Source organism: Sinocyclocheilus rhinocerous, unplaced genomic scaffold, assembly GCF_001515625.1.
Source record: "Sinocyclocheilus rhinocerous isolate Xijiao unplaced genomic scaffold, SAMN03320098_v1.1 scaffold938, whole genome shotgun sequence".
Lineage (NCBI taxonomy): Eukaryota > Metazoa > Chordata > Actinopteri > Cypriniformes > Cyprinidae > Sinocyclocheilus > Sinocyclocheilus rhinocerous.
This window is the reverse complement of record NW_015665007.1, coordinates 605,512-621,611: the sequence shown is the minus strand read 5'-3', so window position 1 is coordinate 621,611 and position 16,100 is coordinate 605,512. Positions and strand designations below refer to the sequence as shown.

Sequence of the window (16,100 nt, the reverse complement as noted above, 5' to 3'; positions counted from 1 at the left end):
AGATAATATAATTTCACTTACCTGGCCTATCACTTGAAGCAAACATCCATCCCTTCTTAAAAGTCTGTGTTAAAAGAGAGCTGCAGCCTATATCCAGCTTAGGCGTGTCCTCCCTTTATTTTTTATTTGTATGACAGCTTGGTAAATCTGTTGGCGATCAAATATTCAATAACGCTACTCATCATAAGTACTTGGTACATTATCAATGCAGTGGGAGACGTTCACACTAATATCACGTAATTTACGTCTCTATGATGATTGGTTGATACATCAGAAGGGAGGCTAGCCTCCCTTGCAAGGTTACTTTTCTCAACAATCCTCAGCGCTGAAAGTGAACATTCGATGGTGATTGGCTATTTTTTTTTTACCAACGGAGGCACGAGAGCTGAAATGAAATGAATTGTGAATTTTATTAACATTAAATCGTTCTCCTTCCATTTTCACCTCAAAATTTTGGGGAAGCTGTGCTTCCCCTGCCTCCCCCGACCAGCCGCCACTGGCATGGGGGTCAGATTTGAACGTTATAAACAAATGCATCGTCTTTTGTCAGAGTTAAGAGGGTTAATGGTCCGTCGCAGAAGGGCACGACAGAGCGGCGCTGATGTCTTAAGAGGGACAACAAGAAAGCCTTCTTGCTAGCTTTGACTCGTGAAACTCAAAGATCAGGCAGATGGATATTGTAATGTCATGCCAGATTCAGACCCCTACTTGGTATCCTGGACCTTTACCTTTGTGTTTGCAGCCCAAACTAAGCACCTCATCGTCATCCCAAACCTGGAAAAAAATATAATAAGCGGCACATCTGTTTTCAAAATTGATAATAACAAGAATTTTTTCTTGAGCAGCAAATCAGCATAATGATTTCTGAAGGATCATGTGACACTGAATACTGGAGTAATGATGCTGAAAATTCAGCTTTGCTATCACAGAAATAAATAACATGTTAAAATATATTAAAATAGAAAACAGCTATTTTGTAATAATATTTCAAAATATTACTGTTTTTACTCTATTTATGATCAAATGCAGCCTGGATGAGCATATTAGACTTCTTTTGAAAACATACTTTTGAATGGTAGTGTATCATTTAAAATTGTCCAAGAAAGGCAGAGACTTTTGTGCCTCTTTGTTCACTCTCTGAAAGAATCAGCATCTTGAGTCTAATTGGTTAAGGGTCTTACCATGCCCACATTCCTTGAGATTTTACTTGCCTTGTATGTGGCCCCCCTTTTCAACCGAACCATGTATATCTGCTGCCTGAGACAAATGTGTCCCATTTTGGCATGACAGCCGTCAATAGCATCATTGTGTGGGGATGAGAGGGAGTGTAATCTTTGCCTTGTGGCTCCAGATCCCAAGAAGGACTTTACCGTTTCCGCCTGCTGTGTCTCCCGCACCGGGACGTTACTGTTAAATATTCCTCACAGTTCATCTTTGCCCTCTTCCTGCTCTCTGGTCCCTCCACTTCCTGTTGGTAAAGGGGCAACTCTGTTGATTTACGGCTTGGTGAGTGAGGTAGGTGAAGGTAATTTATAGCCCAGGAACCCTCTGCCCGGTCTGAGCTGGACAGGACAGTCTATTTATACTCTTTGACAGGGGTGTCTGGGGAGCAGTGAAAGTAGCAGTGAGGAGAAAGGAGAGGAATACCACACGACTATGTTTGGACCACAATGGCAGCTGGGTTGCTCGCAAGTATTGGTTCAAATGTGTGTGGCGCTGGGACATTTGACTCTCAATGCTAATATATAGCTGCTCAGGAGAAGATAATGTCACAGAGCAACAGCTTCTAAATTATGTATCTTGTCTTCTCTTGTCTTGTCTTGTCTTATCTTCTTCTTTGTCTATCGATCAATTGTTCAATCTAGTATTCTATACATTGTTCTGTCTAACGTTTATTCTTTCTATTGTTCTATCTGTATATCATTCTGTCATTCAGTTTATTGCTGTCTGTTGCTCTGTTCTATGTATCATTCAATCAATCGCTCTATCTATCTGGCTATATCTATCGTTCTATCTGTCCACTGTTCTGTCTACTGTTCTATCTATTGTTCTATCTATCTATCTATCTATCTATCTATCTATCTGTCTGTCTGTCTCTCTGTCTGTCTGTCTGTCTATCATTCTTTTGTTCTACGTATCGTTCTATCTATCATCATTACATATAGACATATATTCCTTGAAAATGTCTCAAACTGTGCATTGAAATGTCAAACTGAAATCTCATTATGAAGTCAAGCATTTCCAATCAGATTGTTCAGTCAAAATGATCTGGGCTGTTCTGTCCACTTTAATTTTATAGATCTGTGCTCTTACCGTATGTCAGCAGTTGTCTTATTTGTTTCCACTGAATTGTAGGAGAATCATCTGAGACAAAGTTGATACTGAAATGAAACAACTGAAAATTCCATAAAGTCTAAGCAGTAACATTTTCCTCTGAGAAAGTGTTGGTGTGATAGTGTTTTCATGCAGTGTGTAGTTTAGTGTGACTTTGAAAGCTTTGAGGAATAAGAAGACACTGCTCTGAAATCAGTGCTGGCTCATCAAGTTGGTTATTTTTGGCTGTGCACAAAAGAAACACAGACCCTTGACTGAATGGCCGAGTCTAATGTAATGACTCTGTCTAATCAGTTTTATTTTCAGTGTTTGTTTGTCTGTGATGTCCTATGTCTCTTCTGTCTGCATGTAGGAGTCTCCTCAGGTCCTGTCTCCCTGGTCTGAATCTATGACCCAGCTAATGAAGAGATTAGATCAGCTCAATCTGTACATAGAGGAAGCTCTCAGCGCTGGCTCTTCCCCCTCCCACACACCCAACACCACCCGGAGACACACCACTAATGACAGAGCATCCCTGCAGGTCATTCTCACATTGTTTCTCGTTAAATATAATGTACATAGTTTGTTGATCAGTAATCATTTGATGGAAAATATGTTGCCTTAGCTTCTTTGAAATGCGCATAATCTTTTTAGCTTCTGGATTTTATCCAAATCATATCTGATCAATCGTCTATTCTATTCTATTCTATTCTATTTTTTTATATCTAATATATACACACACACACACACACACACACACACACACATGTGACTCTCTCTGTGAAATCCAGGCTAAAGTCTCAAAACCTAATTATGAGATAACAAGCATCAAAGTTTGATTTCAACCATTAATTTCACTATAATTTCAATCTTTGACATGGCCTTACTCAGTCAATATTATTAAGAGACCTTTTAAATATATAAAGGTTACATTTTCACAGAACGTTCTTTACCTTATGAAGGATGATTTTATGTAGAAAACAGTAAATCACACAAAAAAAAAGACTTTAGCTGGGTTTTCACAGAGAGGGTCACATATACACACACACACACACACACACACTTGCTTAATGTGCTAGTGCATGGCGTCTGTCTGTGACATGGGTTAGATAGAATGTGCTGCATGCTGGCAGAGACTAGACCAGACTGGTTACACTGACACAGAGCTCTATTGTATTGGGTGCTTGCCATGGGGAACTTTCAATGCTGTTTCAAAAAAAAAAAAAGCTCATACAAACTTGCAACATAACCACCCTGTAGCAAGGGTTCACAGCAAGAGACAAAAGTTCCTTTTGGTTCCTCAAGACAACGATGTCTTGTACTTGCGGTCTGTTTCTATCACTATGTCCTTTAGAGATAGTTAGCGGAAAGACATGATGGTTTCAGAGCCCTCACGACACCCATTCCTGGTTTTTATCATGAGATGAGATTTACGGTTGCATGTTACTCTGGACAAGGTCATCATTTTTCCCTCAAGTCCTTCCATTTTCAGTAGTTTTTGTGCTCTTTAAAATGTTCTGTTGAGATTGTGTCTGCCTGTGTTTCTCTAGCAACTGATCACTTCTCATAGTCATCTCCAGAGGTCATCCGTTCCAGACAAAGTGTGTCCCATCCCATGCTAAAAGCTGTTGTACTGTCATTTCAGAGTGGAGCTGTAGGGGTGAACCAGTCCCTCAACTTGAACAACATGGCTAGAAGAAACGACACGAGGGAACGGCATGGCCAAGAGAGACATGCGGGAGCCACTTCCTCTCAGGGGAGATCACATGGTAAAAAGACAGAGGTGAGCATTTGAACTTACTCTTATATGATTTTTGTTTGTGTCGTATTGAATTGTTTAGTTTGTGGTTAGTAGCTGTCAATTTTAAAATATACAATGCCTATATACTGTAATTATATTATTATATTTTCTTATTAATATAATTAAATTCATAAATTGAACTGTGTCCAAAAGTATCCAAATATTTTATTAATGTTACTGATTTATAACTCAGGATTCTTGTATTGTTGGTATTTGGTTTAGTTTCGACTAAGAGTTGATCAGTATGTAGACCATGTGATCAGTGGCTTAGCTTTGCTCTGTGATGTGTTTCCTAATGAACACGCTGTGTGTCAGTGACCAGGGCATGCGTCCATTCTGAGAAGTCTCTGGGGTTGAGGTTGATGTCCTGGGACTGCATTTCTAATGGGTTTTCTGCATTAGCGGGACCAAGTTAAATAGATTTTCCTTTGCTAATCCAAACAGGATCCCTCCTTAGTCTGGGGAATTGAATTAATGAATTCAGAGCCACACCAAAGGAACTCTTTTAGTGGGCCATTTAAGGCCATCACATCTTGTTTGGATTTCAAACCAGTGTAGCTTAGTTTAACCAGTGATTTTTAAACATCTAAAACAGGTTTTATAATGATATTTTTGATAGTTGTTTCAATGTAAATGCACCATCCTTTTCCAAAATATAAGGAATTATTCAAAAAGTTTGGAATTATCAAGATATTTAATGTTTTAAAATTAAGTCCTCTATACTTATCAAGCATTTATTTGATCAAAATTTTAGTAATATTGTGAAATATTATTGCAGTTTAAAACAACTGTTTTCCATTTTATTATATTTAAAGGTCTTGCATTCTTCGGTTTTGATTGGTCGAGACCTCAGGTTTACTACATAAACGTTAAAGTATGCAGTTTTTCTGTTGTGAAGGTAAGGGTTTAGTTTCTAGTTGTATCTTTTAAACATTTGGAGTTTGTTTGCAACCGGACAAGGCATTTTTGGAGAGACTGTGCGTGTCCTGCTGTTTAAAGGAAGCACAGAGAGACTTGACAACTGAGCGATTTACGAGTTTGGGGCTCACTTGAAAGATACTGAAAGGAATGTTCTATCATTCTGGAAACGAATCCGACATGCAAAGGATGGGAAAGAAGCCTCTTCACGGTCGATTGCCGCCGCTGATTTACAGCTGTTTGAGTCCGGTTTCAGATCGTCCGCAATTTATGCTGGACTTCATGGACTTTTGTCTCAAGCCACCCTGGCCTGCAAAGACAGAGAAAAAGCAAACAATCGCCAGCTCTTCCTTTTAGCTCATCATGAATATATTTCATTTCAAAGGAACGCACTCTCTTGCATTGTTCCACAACAATATCCGATGGGCAACAGTGGGTTTAAATGAGCACAGTATCTGTGGGAATCCGGTCCTTTTCTGTCCGGCTGGAGAACTGGGCCAGATGTGTTTGTTTAATCTCCGCACTGGTACGTTCTGCGGTCCGTGTTTGGGAACCCCGCTAAAGGCCTCTGGCAGGGATCTGGGATGTGATGGTGTTTGTTAGATTGTGTGAGAGCGCAGGAGAGGGAGAGTTGGATTGGATTGGAGGGGGTAATAGAATGATTTGGCTTTGTGCACTGTGACAAAATGAAGTCTTGAGGTTCTTGGAGAAGATTAGCAGGTCAAAAGCTCCAGAGGCATGTGGAGGCCTTCGGTCCGCTGGAATGAATGTAGGCCACCCTCGAGTAGATGAAAAATCCAAACTCTGAAAGCTCCATTGGCATTTTACCAACTGTCTTCTAACATTAACACAATTTGTGATTCTCACCAAGCCTGCGGTCCTCGTTCACCTCTTGTTGTTGTGAAGAAGGTGTTCCTGCGGTCACACACATCTGCTGCCTGGTCTTGAAGGTCTCATCTGATCTCAATTAAAAAGAGACAAACTGTGGCAAAAAGAAGAATTGACTTTCTTTTAATTCATGATTTGGAACTTGAATTGTGAGGAAGAGGAATTTATATATGTGTAACACTTATGTCATTTATACTTTAATATTTAGTTTTTATTTTAATGTGTATTGTACATGTATATAATTAAATTTGAGTTACATTATTGTTATATAATAAATTTAGATGATAAATCTTTGTATATATAGGTATTTTATATAGTTATAAAAATTTTTGTATAATATGTTATATACATATAAAATATAACATAAAACATATATTGTTTATTATTAGCTATAATATCTAATATGTGCTGTGTATATATATATATATAATTTATTTATGCAAATTCTTCTTGACCATTCTAATCAAATTACATATTTTCTTAGTTATGTATTTATTATATAAGAAGTTTAGATTTGTTTTTATAAAAGTTTATATACTGTATATATATGCATGTTATATAGTTATATAATTTTTGGTGTAATATATGTATGTATGTATTTATGTATAAATTCTTCCTCCTGACAATTCAAATTAAAATCTTTTATGGTCCTTAACATTTTAATTATTTTTAACATAAATTTATAAATAATAATAGTTGATTATATACAAATCAAATTGAGATGAATAATATTAATACTTATAATAATACTTACAATAGCAACAATAATAGCAATAGTACTTTTTGCCATTTTTATTAGTTTTTTTTTATATATATATGTCTATATATTTTTTTATTAGTGTTTATTTGAGTTTTAGTTATTTTAGTACATCAAGTTAAACAAAATGAAACTGTGAAAAGTGTGAAAAGTTGCCTTTGGCAAAAAAAAAAAAAAAAAAAAAAAAGAAACGTTTACATGGTTTTTATATATTTTTTAAAATATTTTTTCAGTAAACTTTTTTTTAAAGTATTTTAATAGTTTTTTTCTGTTCTGGCAAGAATGTACACTGTTATTTATTTTTATTTTTTTATTTTTTATTTCAATTTAGTCTGCATCCTCAGTTGAAATGTGATTCAAATTCAAAAGCTAGACATATCAGCTACTTTAAAACTGTTCATGAATCAACATTGAGAGTATGTTTATGTTGACATAGTGTTACGAGGAAGCTGTACGTCATAAAATGACTCACAAGGATCCGGGCCAAAGTAGCCCGTCTGTTTATTAGTGCTATAATATCAACCACTGTGAAAGAGGTTGTTTCAGTCAATCACGTCACTACTTCGCCGCACCATGGTTGACGCCGTCATTAAATCTTTAAAGAAAACACACAGATCAAAATGCTTGTTAACTTGGAACCAGCTTTTATTTAAGATGTTGTAAGCCCCTGTTTTAATGTAGCTTCCTTACTGTAAAGAACCCACTGTGGAAGCACCAAACTTGCTCTGTCCGCATCATTTTAAAGGGATAGTTCACCTAAAAAGAAAATTCTGTAATAATTTACTCACCCTTAAGTCATTCCAATCCCTAGTGACTTTCTTGGCTCTGTGAAACACAAGCAAGATGTTCTGAAAAATGTTTTTTTTTTGTTTTCCATACAATGAAAGTCAGAGGGTTCCAAAGTTGTTTTCATTTTTAGATGAACTATCACTTTAATGCTGGCTCTCCAACTCCCTGCGGGGTCCTCGGTTGGGGCAGGAGAGGGGAGCTAAGCGGCTCAATAGGATGAAGATAGATTACAGGGCCAAGTGCAACTCAGGAGGCCAGGATTTGTTCTGCTCCAGCAGAGGTTAAGCTTCAGTTTGGGACATTGGGTGAGGAGCACCCCTGCAAAGTATCAAAATACAGCTGGGTTGAGAGGTCAATGCCGTTTTGCTCTTTTTTTCCCCTCTCGCTTTTGTGGGATATTTTTAATTCCTTATGAATATGCAATTAAAAAAAAAAAATAATTAACTGTGAGAACTTTTTAATGTCTGACTTAAAGGGATATTTCACCTAAAAATGGAAATTCTGTTATCATTTATTCATGTCGCTCCAAACCTGTATTATATTTATTTTGTTGAAGTTTAGCAGAATACACCGAATGCTTGGAACAACATGAGGTTGTGTAAATTAGTGAATTTTAATTTTTGGGTGAAATATTTTTTAACTAGATATATTATACTAGTTATTGTGCGATCTGTTTTCAATTCTCTACATTGCATACATTATAATGACAGTATCAACATTCTTTAGACATGTGGCCTCACTTACACTCATCGAAAACAATCATAACATCCTTCTCAAAGATTCCCAAAACATTTGCTCATCATGGTTTTTAAAAATAGCAGTATGTATGCTGTCAGCATGCAAGTTCACATTTCCTGTGACACTGGAGGCAGAAAATAGAATGCTTTGTGTAAACAGCATCCAGTGACCTGTGAGAAAGTTGATCTGCCTGCTATCATTCAGAGGTTACAGCTCCATTTGATTAGTTATAAAATGTAATTTGACACTCATCTACCCATTGTTATGAACATACTATGCTATAAATATACCAAACTTACATATATCAGTGTTATTATCGTGAACTGAAATTAAAACTATATAAAAAAATAAAAAATAAATTAAAATACTGGTTAACTCAAATAAAATAAAATATTGAAAAAGTAAACTTAATTTTTTCCCAGGCCAAGGTAGCTTTTTTATATATATTTTCATTTAGTTTAACTTGATGTGCTAACATAATTAAAACTGAAATAAAAATTAAAGTAGAAATATGAAAAAAGTAATAAAAATACCAAAAACACACCACTACATTACTAAAACTTTAAATTTAAAATTGAAACTAATTCAAAATATTAATAAAAAGTATAATATAATATATAATATATATATATATGAATTAATAATATATTTTATGTGTATTGACATATATATTTATTCTTGTCAATTTTGTAATGGTATGTAATCTTTCCTTTTTTTCAAATCAGTTAACTTTGAATGGTCGTCAATGGAGAAAAATGCTTTTGGCCACAGATGGTGAATAGTTACAACATCTACCAGCAGGGGCTAACTCGGAAAACCTCAACCCATTTGGCACGATGCCCATCTTTTTGCACTTCCTGTTGGCCAGACTGTTACGTGTGGAACCTGTGCATGAAATGCTCACACATTTACCTAAGTACAAAATGTATGCAGTGATGCATGGACCTTTCACCACCACTAGCCTTGAGAGGCATTCTGACAACAAGCCTGGAAACTGAACAGCTCTCAAAGCGGGTTTTAACATATACAGCACTTTCAGAAGCTCTGACATGAGGTGCTTATTCAACTTCCCTGTGTTTCCTTTAAAAGCAGGACTAATTCGGGAATAGGGTTGATTCTACATTATCCTTTCCTTTTAAGTCATCAGTTACTCAACCCTGCTTCTTTTGTTTCCTTTTTGGAAAACAGGCACAGGCATGTGCAAAAAAAATGGACTGTATTAAGCTGATATACCCTCCGTTTATACATTTAGTGCATGCACAGATTTCACATTGAACATATGAGATACATCAGAAAAGTCTTGTCCGCAGCATTACCCGTGACAGTGACCTATTCCTTCTTTCCTCCTTCTTTCCTTAACTGCAGCATGTGCAAAAAAAATGGACTGTATTAAGCTGATATACCCTCCGTTTATACATTTAGTGCATGCACAGATTTCACATTGAACATATGAGATACATCAGAAAAGTCTTGTCCACAGCATTACCCGTGAAAGTGACCTATTCCTTCTTTCCTCCTTCTTTCCTTAACTGCGCACTTCACCAAGTCTGTTTTTGTCATAACACAACCAAGACCCTGCGTCATGCTAGCTGCATTTCTCTGATGTTCTCTAGATGTCAACTTCAAAAAAATACCACCAACTCAGCCACCCACCTCAGCTTGGAAGAAGGATGGTCCATGGCCTTCCATCAGAACACCAACAAACGCGTAAAACAACAGACCTGATTGGGGGGAAAAAAGCTGAATGTGATGGAGAATGAGGAAACTAGATGGAACATATTCCAATGGATTGAGCAAGGCTGAAGAAGGGAGCTAAATATAGAAAAGTTGTCCTGCTGCAGGGGGTTTCATGGAATGCAAGATGGATGAGGTTTTGCGCTTGGGACCACATCTGGCCCGCCCGAGCCCTCTGGGGTCACTTTGAAGTGGATGCCGAAGGGCTTTTTTGTACTTTACAGCGCATACTTTCGCTCTTATCCCTCTATTTTTTATCTTTGCCTTTGTCTTATATTCTCCATCATTTTACACCCCTTAATTCTTTTCAGCCATTTTTTATGAGAGTTGGCTTCTTCCTTGTAAGTAAGGATGTTGTGAGCAAATTGTAAAGCATTTTAGTGTGTTTGACCATGTGATTTTATTTACTTTCTTTAAGCAGATTCCTGGTTTTATTGTGGAAAATTCATCTGTGCAAGTTATTTCTAAGAAAAAAGAAAATGTTTCATCCAAAACTGAATACTGTATAGTAGGTACTACATTCACTTTGAAACTTGCTTCAAGACCATTAAAAAAATATTCTATATAGTATGAATGTGTAGTATAAATAAAACTCGAATGTACTATATTCTGCCATGTTGTCACTGTCTTGTGAGACTATGGCATCAGTTACGTCGCTTCACTGCATTTCACAAGTCCTCTCCTGTGGCATCATGGGATAGTAAAGTGTCCATCATATGCACACTTCAGAATCTTGTTGGAAGTAGTAAGTCATCCGGATACTTTTCACCTACTGTTTCATAAGTACTATGAATTCAGACATGCTACTCGGCTCATGTACCGTTTTTCGCCTACTGTATATGGAAGTAGGCCTATTTTGGATGCAGGGTTTATATTTTTTTATTAACTCTGCCTATCTCTTTCTTTTTGGTCGACATCACTGATCAATCATATTAACTGTTTAATATGCCGTTTCTCAGAAAAAATTGCACATAGTAAAATGAGTTGCAACATTGCATTTTGGCTTTAAATGAACCAGTTTAGACCAGTCAGTATCAGTTTCACATGGAACATGTGTGTAATATCAAACATGCATTCATGAATCTCCAGTGCGGTGAATATTATGATAAACGTTAGTCATGCGTGCCAAATAAAACCGCTAAAAATGAATTGTAGGGGTATCCCAGACATACAAAACTAAGTCTTGAACTTCAGGGGCTGTGTTATATAGCATGATCCAAAATCTCCAACAACTCATAATTCAGATTCAGCCCAAATTATATTTGTTTTAGCAGCAAACTTCATGTATCGGTACCCTTGCCTCTGGAAATTACGGCGTCTACTTTCCTTTTGCTGCGTTAGGATCTTGAATCTCATTCTGAGCCAATGCAGTGTAACTCGCACAGTTAGTTTTCCTCAGTTTCCCCTCAGGCATTATTATTTTATATCTGTCTATCTATCCATTATTTCTGACTGAGAGATGATTATATTTGTAATCCTCTCAGCCCTCATCATTCACACACAGGAATCCTACAATTCCAAGAAAATTACACATATCCCAGGAAGGAGCTCATTAGTATATAGACCACATGTGTCAAAACAACACCCCCCTTTTTTCATTGTTCTTTTCAGTTGCATCTTGATGTGTTTTCTTGTATTTAAAGGGGTCATATGATGCGATTTCAAGTTTTCCTCACAACGCACTGGATAGCTGGCCAATCACAGCACACCTCGCTTTTTCTGACCGATGAGCTTTGTAAAAATCGACGCGTTTCAGAAAGGCGGGGCATAGAGGAGAAACAATAATGTACAGTATGTGGAAAATAATGTGTTTTTTTAACCTTAAACCGCATAAACACTTTTCATTGCACCAAATACACAAAATAATGTTCTTTTTAGCAACATCATATGACCCCTTTAATGGTGTTAACACTCTGTTTGTTTACTTGAAGTTCTTGGATTTCACTTTGACGTTCATTTTGCTGTCAGGTTGATTGGCGGATGTGTGGATATTTCAGCATTATATCTGTTTTTGTAAGGTGGCTCTTCCTAAAGCTAGTCATCATTCACTGATGCTTAATTACATGTCATGTAACAATTACCGTGTCAGTGACAATTACCACTTTGAAACACAGCAGGACTTTACTCGTGCTCACGCTCTTTCTTCCAAGAATTCATAGTAATCCTCTGCAAACTTGTTTTGAAAGGTGACATTCCAGTAAGCGGCCCGCTAGTCTTGTCAAAAATAACATGTAATATACATACCTAGAAACGGTTTCGCTTTACAGTTTTTCACGCACTGTTTAAGCTGGTTTATGAGGGTAACACCCACAGTTGTATTTGCGTTTGAACACCATAACTCTTTGAGATGTGCGGTAAAAATTCAACCCCTCATTGCAAAATCTCACAGCCTATAAGCAACCATGACATCATCCATCATTTCCCCTCTTTCCGCTGTGTTTTTCAGACCCAGATCTTATTAAACGGAGGCAGAGGGGCTCAGTGTACATTTACAGCTGAGGGAATACTCAAACAATGATCAACAGGCACTTCAAACAGCTTTAACACTCTTGATGTGTTGAATTACACTAAAATTACTTGTGTTTTGTTGGTGGCTGTGATTCCAGACAACACATCTGCTTCCTTTCAATGTAAAACGCCCCTAACCTTTTGAGACCCAACAAAACATAATTTTTTACATCATTGTTATGTTTAGTAGACATCTGCTGCTTCTGCTGCTGAAATTAAACATGTATCTGGGTCTGCTCACTCAGAAAAGGCGGGAAAAAAGCTAGTGAGCAGTTTTGGATCAGTCTTAAAAGTTTGACAGTACCGTATTGAGTTACAGAGTCTTCTTTTTGTGCTACTGTAGGTTCAGGTTTTCAACTTCATACATTTCGTGGACACATTTTGATGTAACTTTAGTTTTTAACTAGATGTAATATAGTATAAATGTATAAAATACAGTCATAATAATTGCATATTTTCATAGTGTGATATTATTTAATATTTTATTTTTCATAGTGTTGTGGATTATTATTATTTATGCTGATGTGTGTGTGTGTGTGTGTGTGTGTATACATACATAAATATGTAAATATACAGGTGCATCTCAATAAATTTGAATGTCGTGGAAAAGTTAATTTATTTCAGTAATTCAACTCAAATTGCGAAATTTGTGTATTAAATAAATTCAATGCACACAGACTGAAGTAGTATGTAAAAATGTAACCCAACGGTTGGGTTAGTCCATATTTGACCCAAAGTTGGGTTGAAACAACCCAGCATTTTTTAGAGTGTAGTAATGATTATTTAATGAATATTATAATATTTATATTTAATTTATATGATAAAGATAATAACAAAGATATTAATAAAACATTAAGCAATTCAGCAAGACAATTTGAATTACAAAAAAGGTATAATTATTTTTGTATTTTTATTATTAGGTTATTTTATGTCATATATTAATATTATTGCCCCCGCCCCCCCAAACATTTGTTGTCACAGAAAAAGTTCTCAAGACCTAAAACATTAATGTGTATCGTCTCAGAATTAGTAATATGTATATAATACATATAGCACTTAATATATGTATAATATTTACACACACACACACACACACACACACACACACACACATAAAACAGCTTGTTGAATCAAATAATGGTAACACTTTATTTTATCGTCCTGTTCCTCATGTACATATTATATTAATTGCAGTAACTGGGTAATAACTAGGTACTACCTCTGAACCTACCCCTAAACCTACCCTTAACCATGTTACCTTATATTATCCAGTACTTTCTTAGGTCAGTACATGTAAGTGCACATACTGTAAAATAAAGTGCAACCCAAATCATAAATTGCTTGGTTTTAGGAGGAGAATTTGCATTACTGTAAAATGAATGCATATGAGAGTACAGTGATATCTTTCACAGGGTACATGATACCTGAGCTTAGTAGCAGAAAGGTGAAACTAGAAAACAGGTCTCTCATGGATTACCGCTGGAATGTTGGACATGACCCTCTCTCTAAACAAGTAGCACTTTCTCTCTTGGCTGGGTAAGAGCACTGTAAATCATAGTGAGGTCAGGTCAATGTACCATTCAGCAGATCCGTGGGAGGAAATTCAACGGTCAGGTGTTGATTTTATCCACTGTGGGAGAGGAGCAATAATTTAGGTCCTTTGTTTTGATGCTTCATGAGACCATTTTATGTGATATGGTTACTGTTAAACTGCTATGAATATATTAACTCAACCTTGATGTTTGTTTTTTTAACAGATTTCATGTTTTGTTTTCAGATGTCCATCAAGAAGAGGCATGGAGGCGCAGGTGAGTTCTCATTTTCCTTTATATATCAAACTGGGCTGGCAATAAGACATGTTTGGATGTAATAGGCACAGTAATGTTTTTTGGTGCATTTATCAGACTGGGTAAACGCGTTTGACATTTGAGGTGTAAAAGAACCTCTTGTAATGCAATTTCTGAAAGTTATAGGCCTATATAAACTTGTATCCCCTAGATTAAGATATCCTACATCTTTTTTCTAATCAGTTAAGAGATGTTCACTAATTAGACCAGTTTATTGTGGAGCTCTTTAATACTTGGACAAGGTGTATCTGATTTTTAGCGAGAAGTTGTTTGAATTGAAAAATAATGTGTTTTTTGAACATTAAAGCATGTCAACATATTCTGTTACACCAAATACACCAAATAATGATCTTTAAAAAAGCATCACATGACCCCTTTAATGTTATTAAATGACTAAAGCATGTATTCATGAGACAGCTGAAACATCGTAGACTTCTTTGCTCGAATTGCACACCGAGCTTGTCCTGAGATTTGCCCAGAGCGTGACTAATTCAAGGTTGAAACAAGATTCTTGTTGCGTTATCCCGGACTAGAATGGACTTTCCTTTAATCTTGACCGATGTTGCAGTTTGAAATCTCAGGATCTCACATTTCTAATATATTCTCAGGCAGTGTTTTGCTGTGTGAACTTGCTAACTGTATTTACAAGTTAAATAAGCTTTCTGCAAGTTAAACTAAATGAAAATGGGACTGAATTTACAGGATAGTAGGAAGAGCTAGGAATGTTGAGGAGAAATATGGGAAATGGCATCAAGGACATGATGCAAGCTATGAAAGAAAGAAAGAAAGAAAGAAAGAAAGAAAGGAAGGAAGGAAGGACCATTTGTACCCAGACCGGGTTTGAGGGTCTTTAAATCACACAGGTCCCAGGCAATGTTATCTTTCATGCTGCCATTTTAACCTTTTTTTTTATTTTTTTTACTATAGTATGAGTACTTTGATTTCTATTGCCTACATATCATTATAATTTTTTATTTTTTTATTTTTATTTTTTTAAATTTTTTAGAATCTTTCAGCTTTTGTTTAAATGGATCTGTCCACTCTGGATGTCACTGTCACTTTTATTTAATCTAACAACTAACCATGTGCCTTCGATTGGATAGCCATTCTAATAGTAATAACATTGATGATGCTATAAAAGAAAAGTGTAGAGTTAAGGGCACATGTGGTGTAGTATTTCCCCTCTCGTATTTTACTGCAGGGACATAGAGACTGTATGATGTCACTCTGCTGCGGAGCCAGATGGCTGACCGGCTCCATAATGTACTACACACCTCGTTAGAGTGACAGTCTCCAGAAAGACTCTGTCCAGACCTCGCTTACAGGCACTGGAGCATTTAATGATGACTTCTAAAATTAAAACATGTTATTTTATTCAGATCACTGTAAATGCTGTTATTTAAAGCTCTGTGCTGTGCATTTTGATTAGGGTTAAAGATCATGCCGTGGAGCAATGAGCAACAGTAGGTTTTGGTGGCTATATAATTCTGTTCAGTAAATGTTTGTAACCTTTAAGAGGAAGGCTAACCTGTCTTTTATGTACCATTTGATTTGGTTGATACAATGCAAACCAAAATTGCATTAATAGCTTTAGATTAGCCACATAGATTTAGATGAGCCACATAGATGAGAGGCATTGAGAGAAAGACAAAAAAAACAGAGGTTGCTAAGTCACTGTTTGGGTGTCTTGTTCACATGAAGCGGACCACCATGTGAGCCACCTGTTCCAATATTTTCAAGTTTATTAACTAGGAGCCAGACTTAAATTCTCTAGCTAGCATTTAGCAAAATGCCTCAGTCATTTACT

The 16,100-nt window shown here is 36.3% G+C and overlaps 1 protein-coding gene across 1 annotated transcript in view; it reads left to right on the top strand.

The window, feature by feature from the left end:
* Window positions 1-16,100, top strand: part of LOC107730833 (uncharacterized) — a 54,736-nt gene that overhangs the window by 16,521 nt on the left and 22,115 nt on the right. The window contains exons 3-5 of the mRNA XM_016541768.1: window positions 2,687-2,854; window positions 3,959-4,096; window positions 14,224-14,254. Coding sequence (XP_016397254.1) covers window positions 2,687-2,854; window positions 3,959-4,096; window positions 14,224-14,254 — 337 coding nt within the window. The remainder of the gene's footprint in view (window positions 1-2,686; window positions 2,855-3,958; window positions 4,097-14,223; window positions 14,255-16,100) is intronic.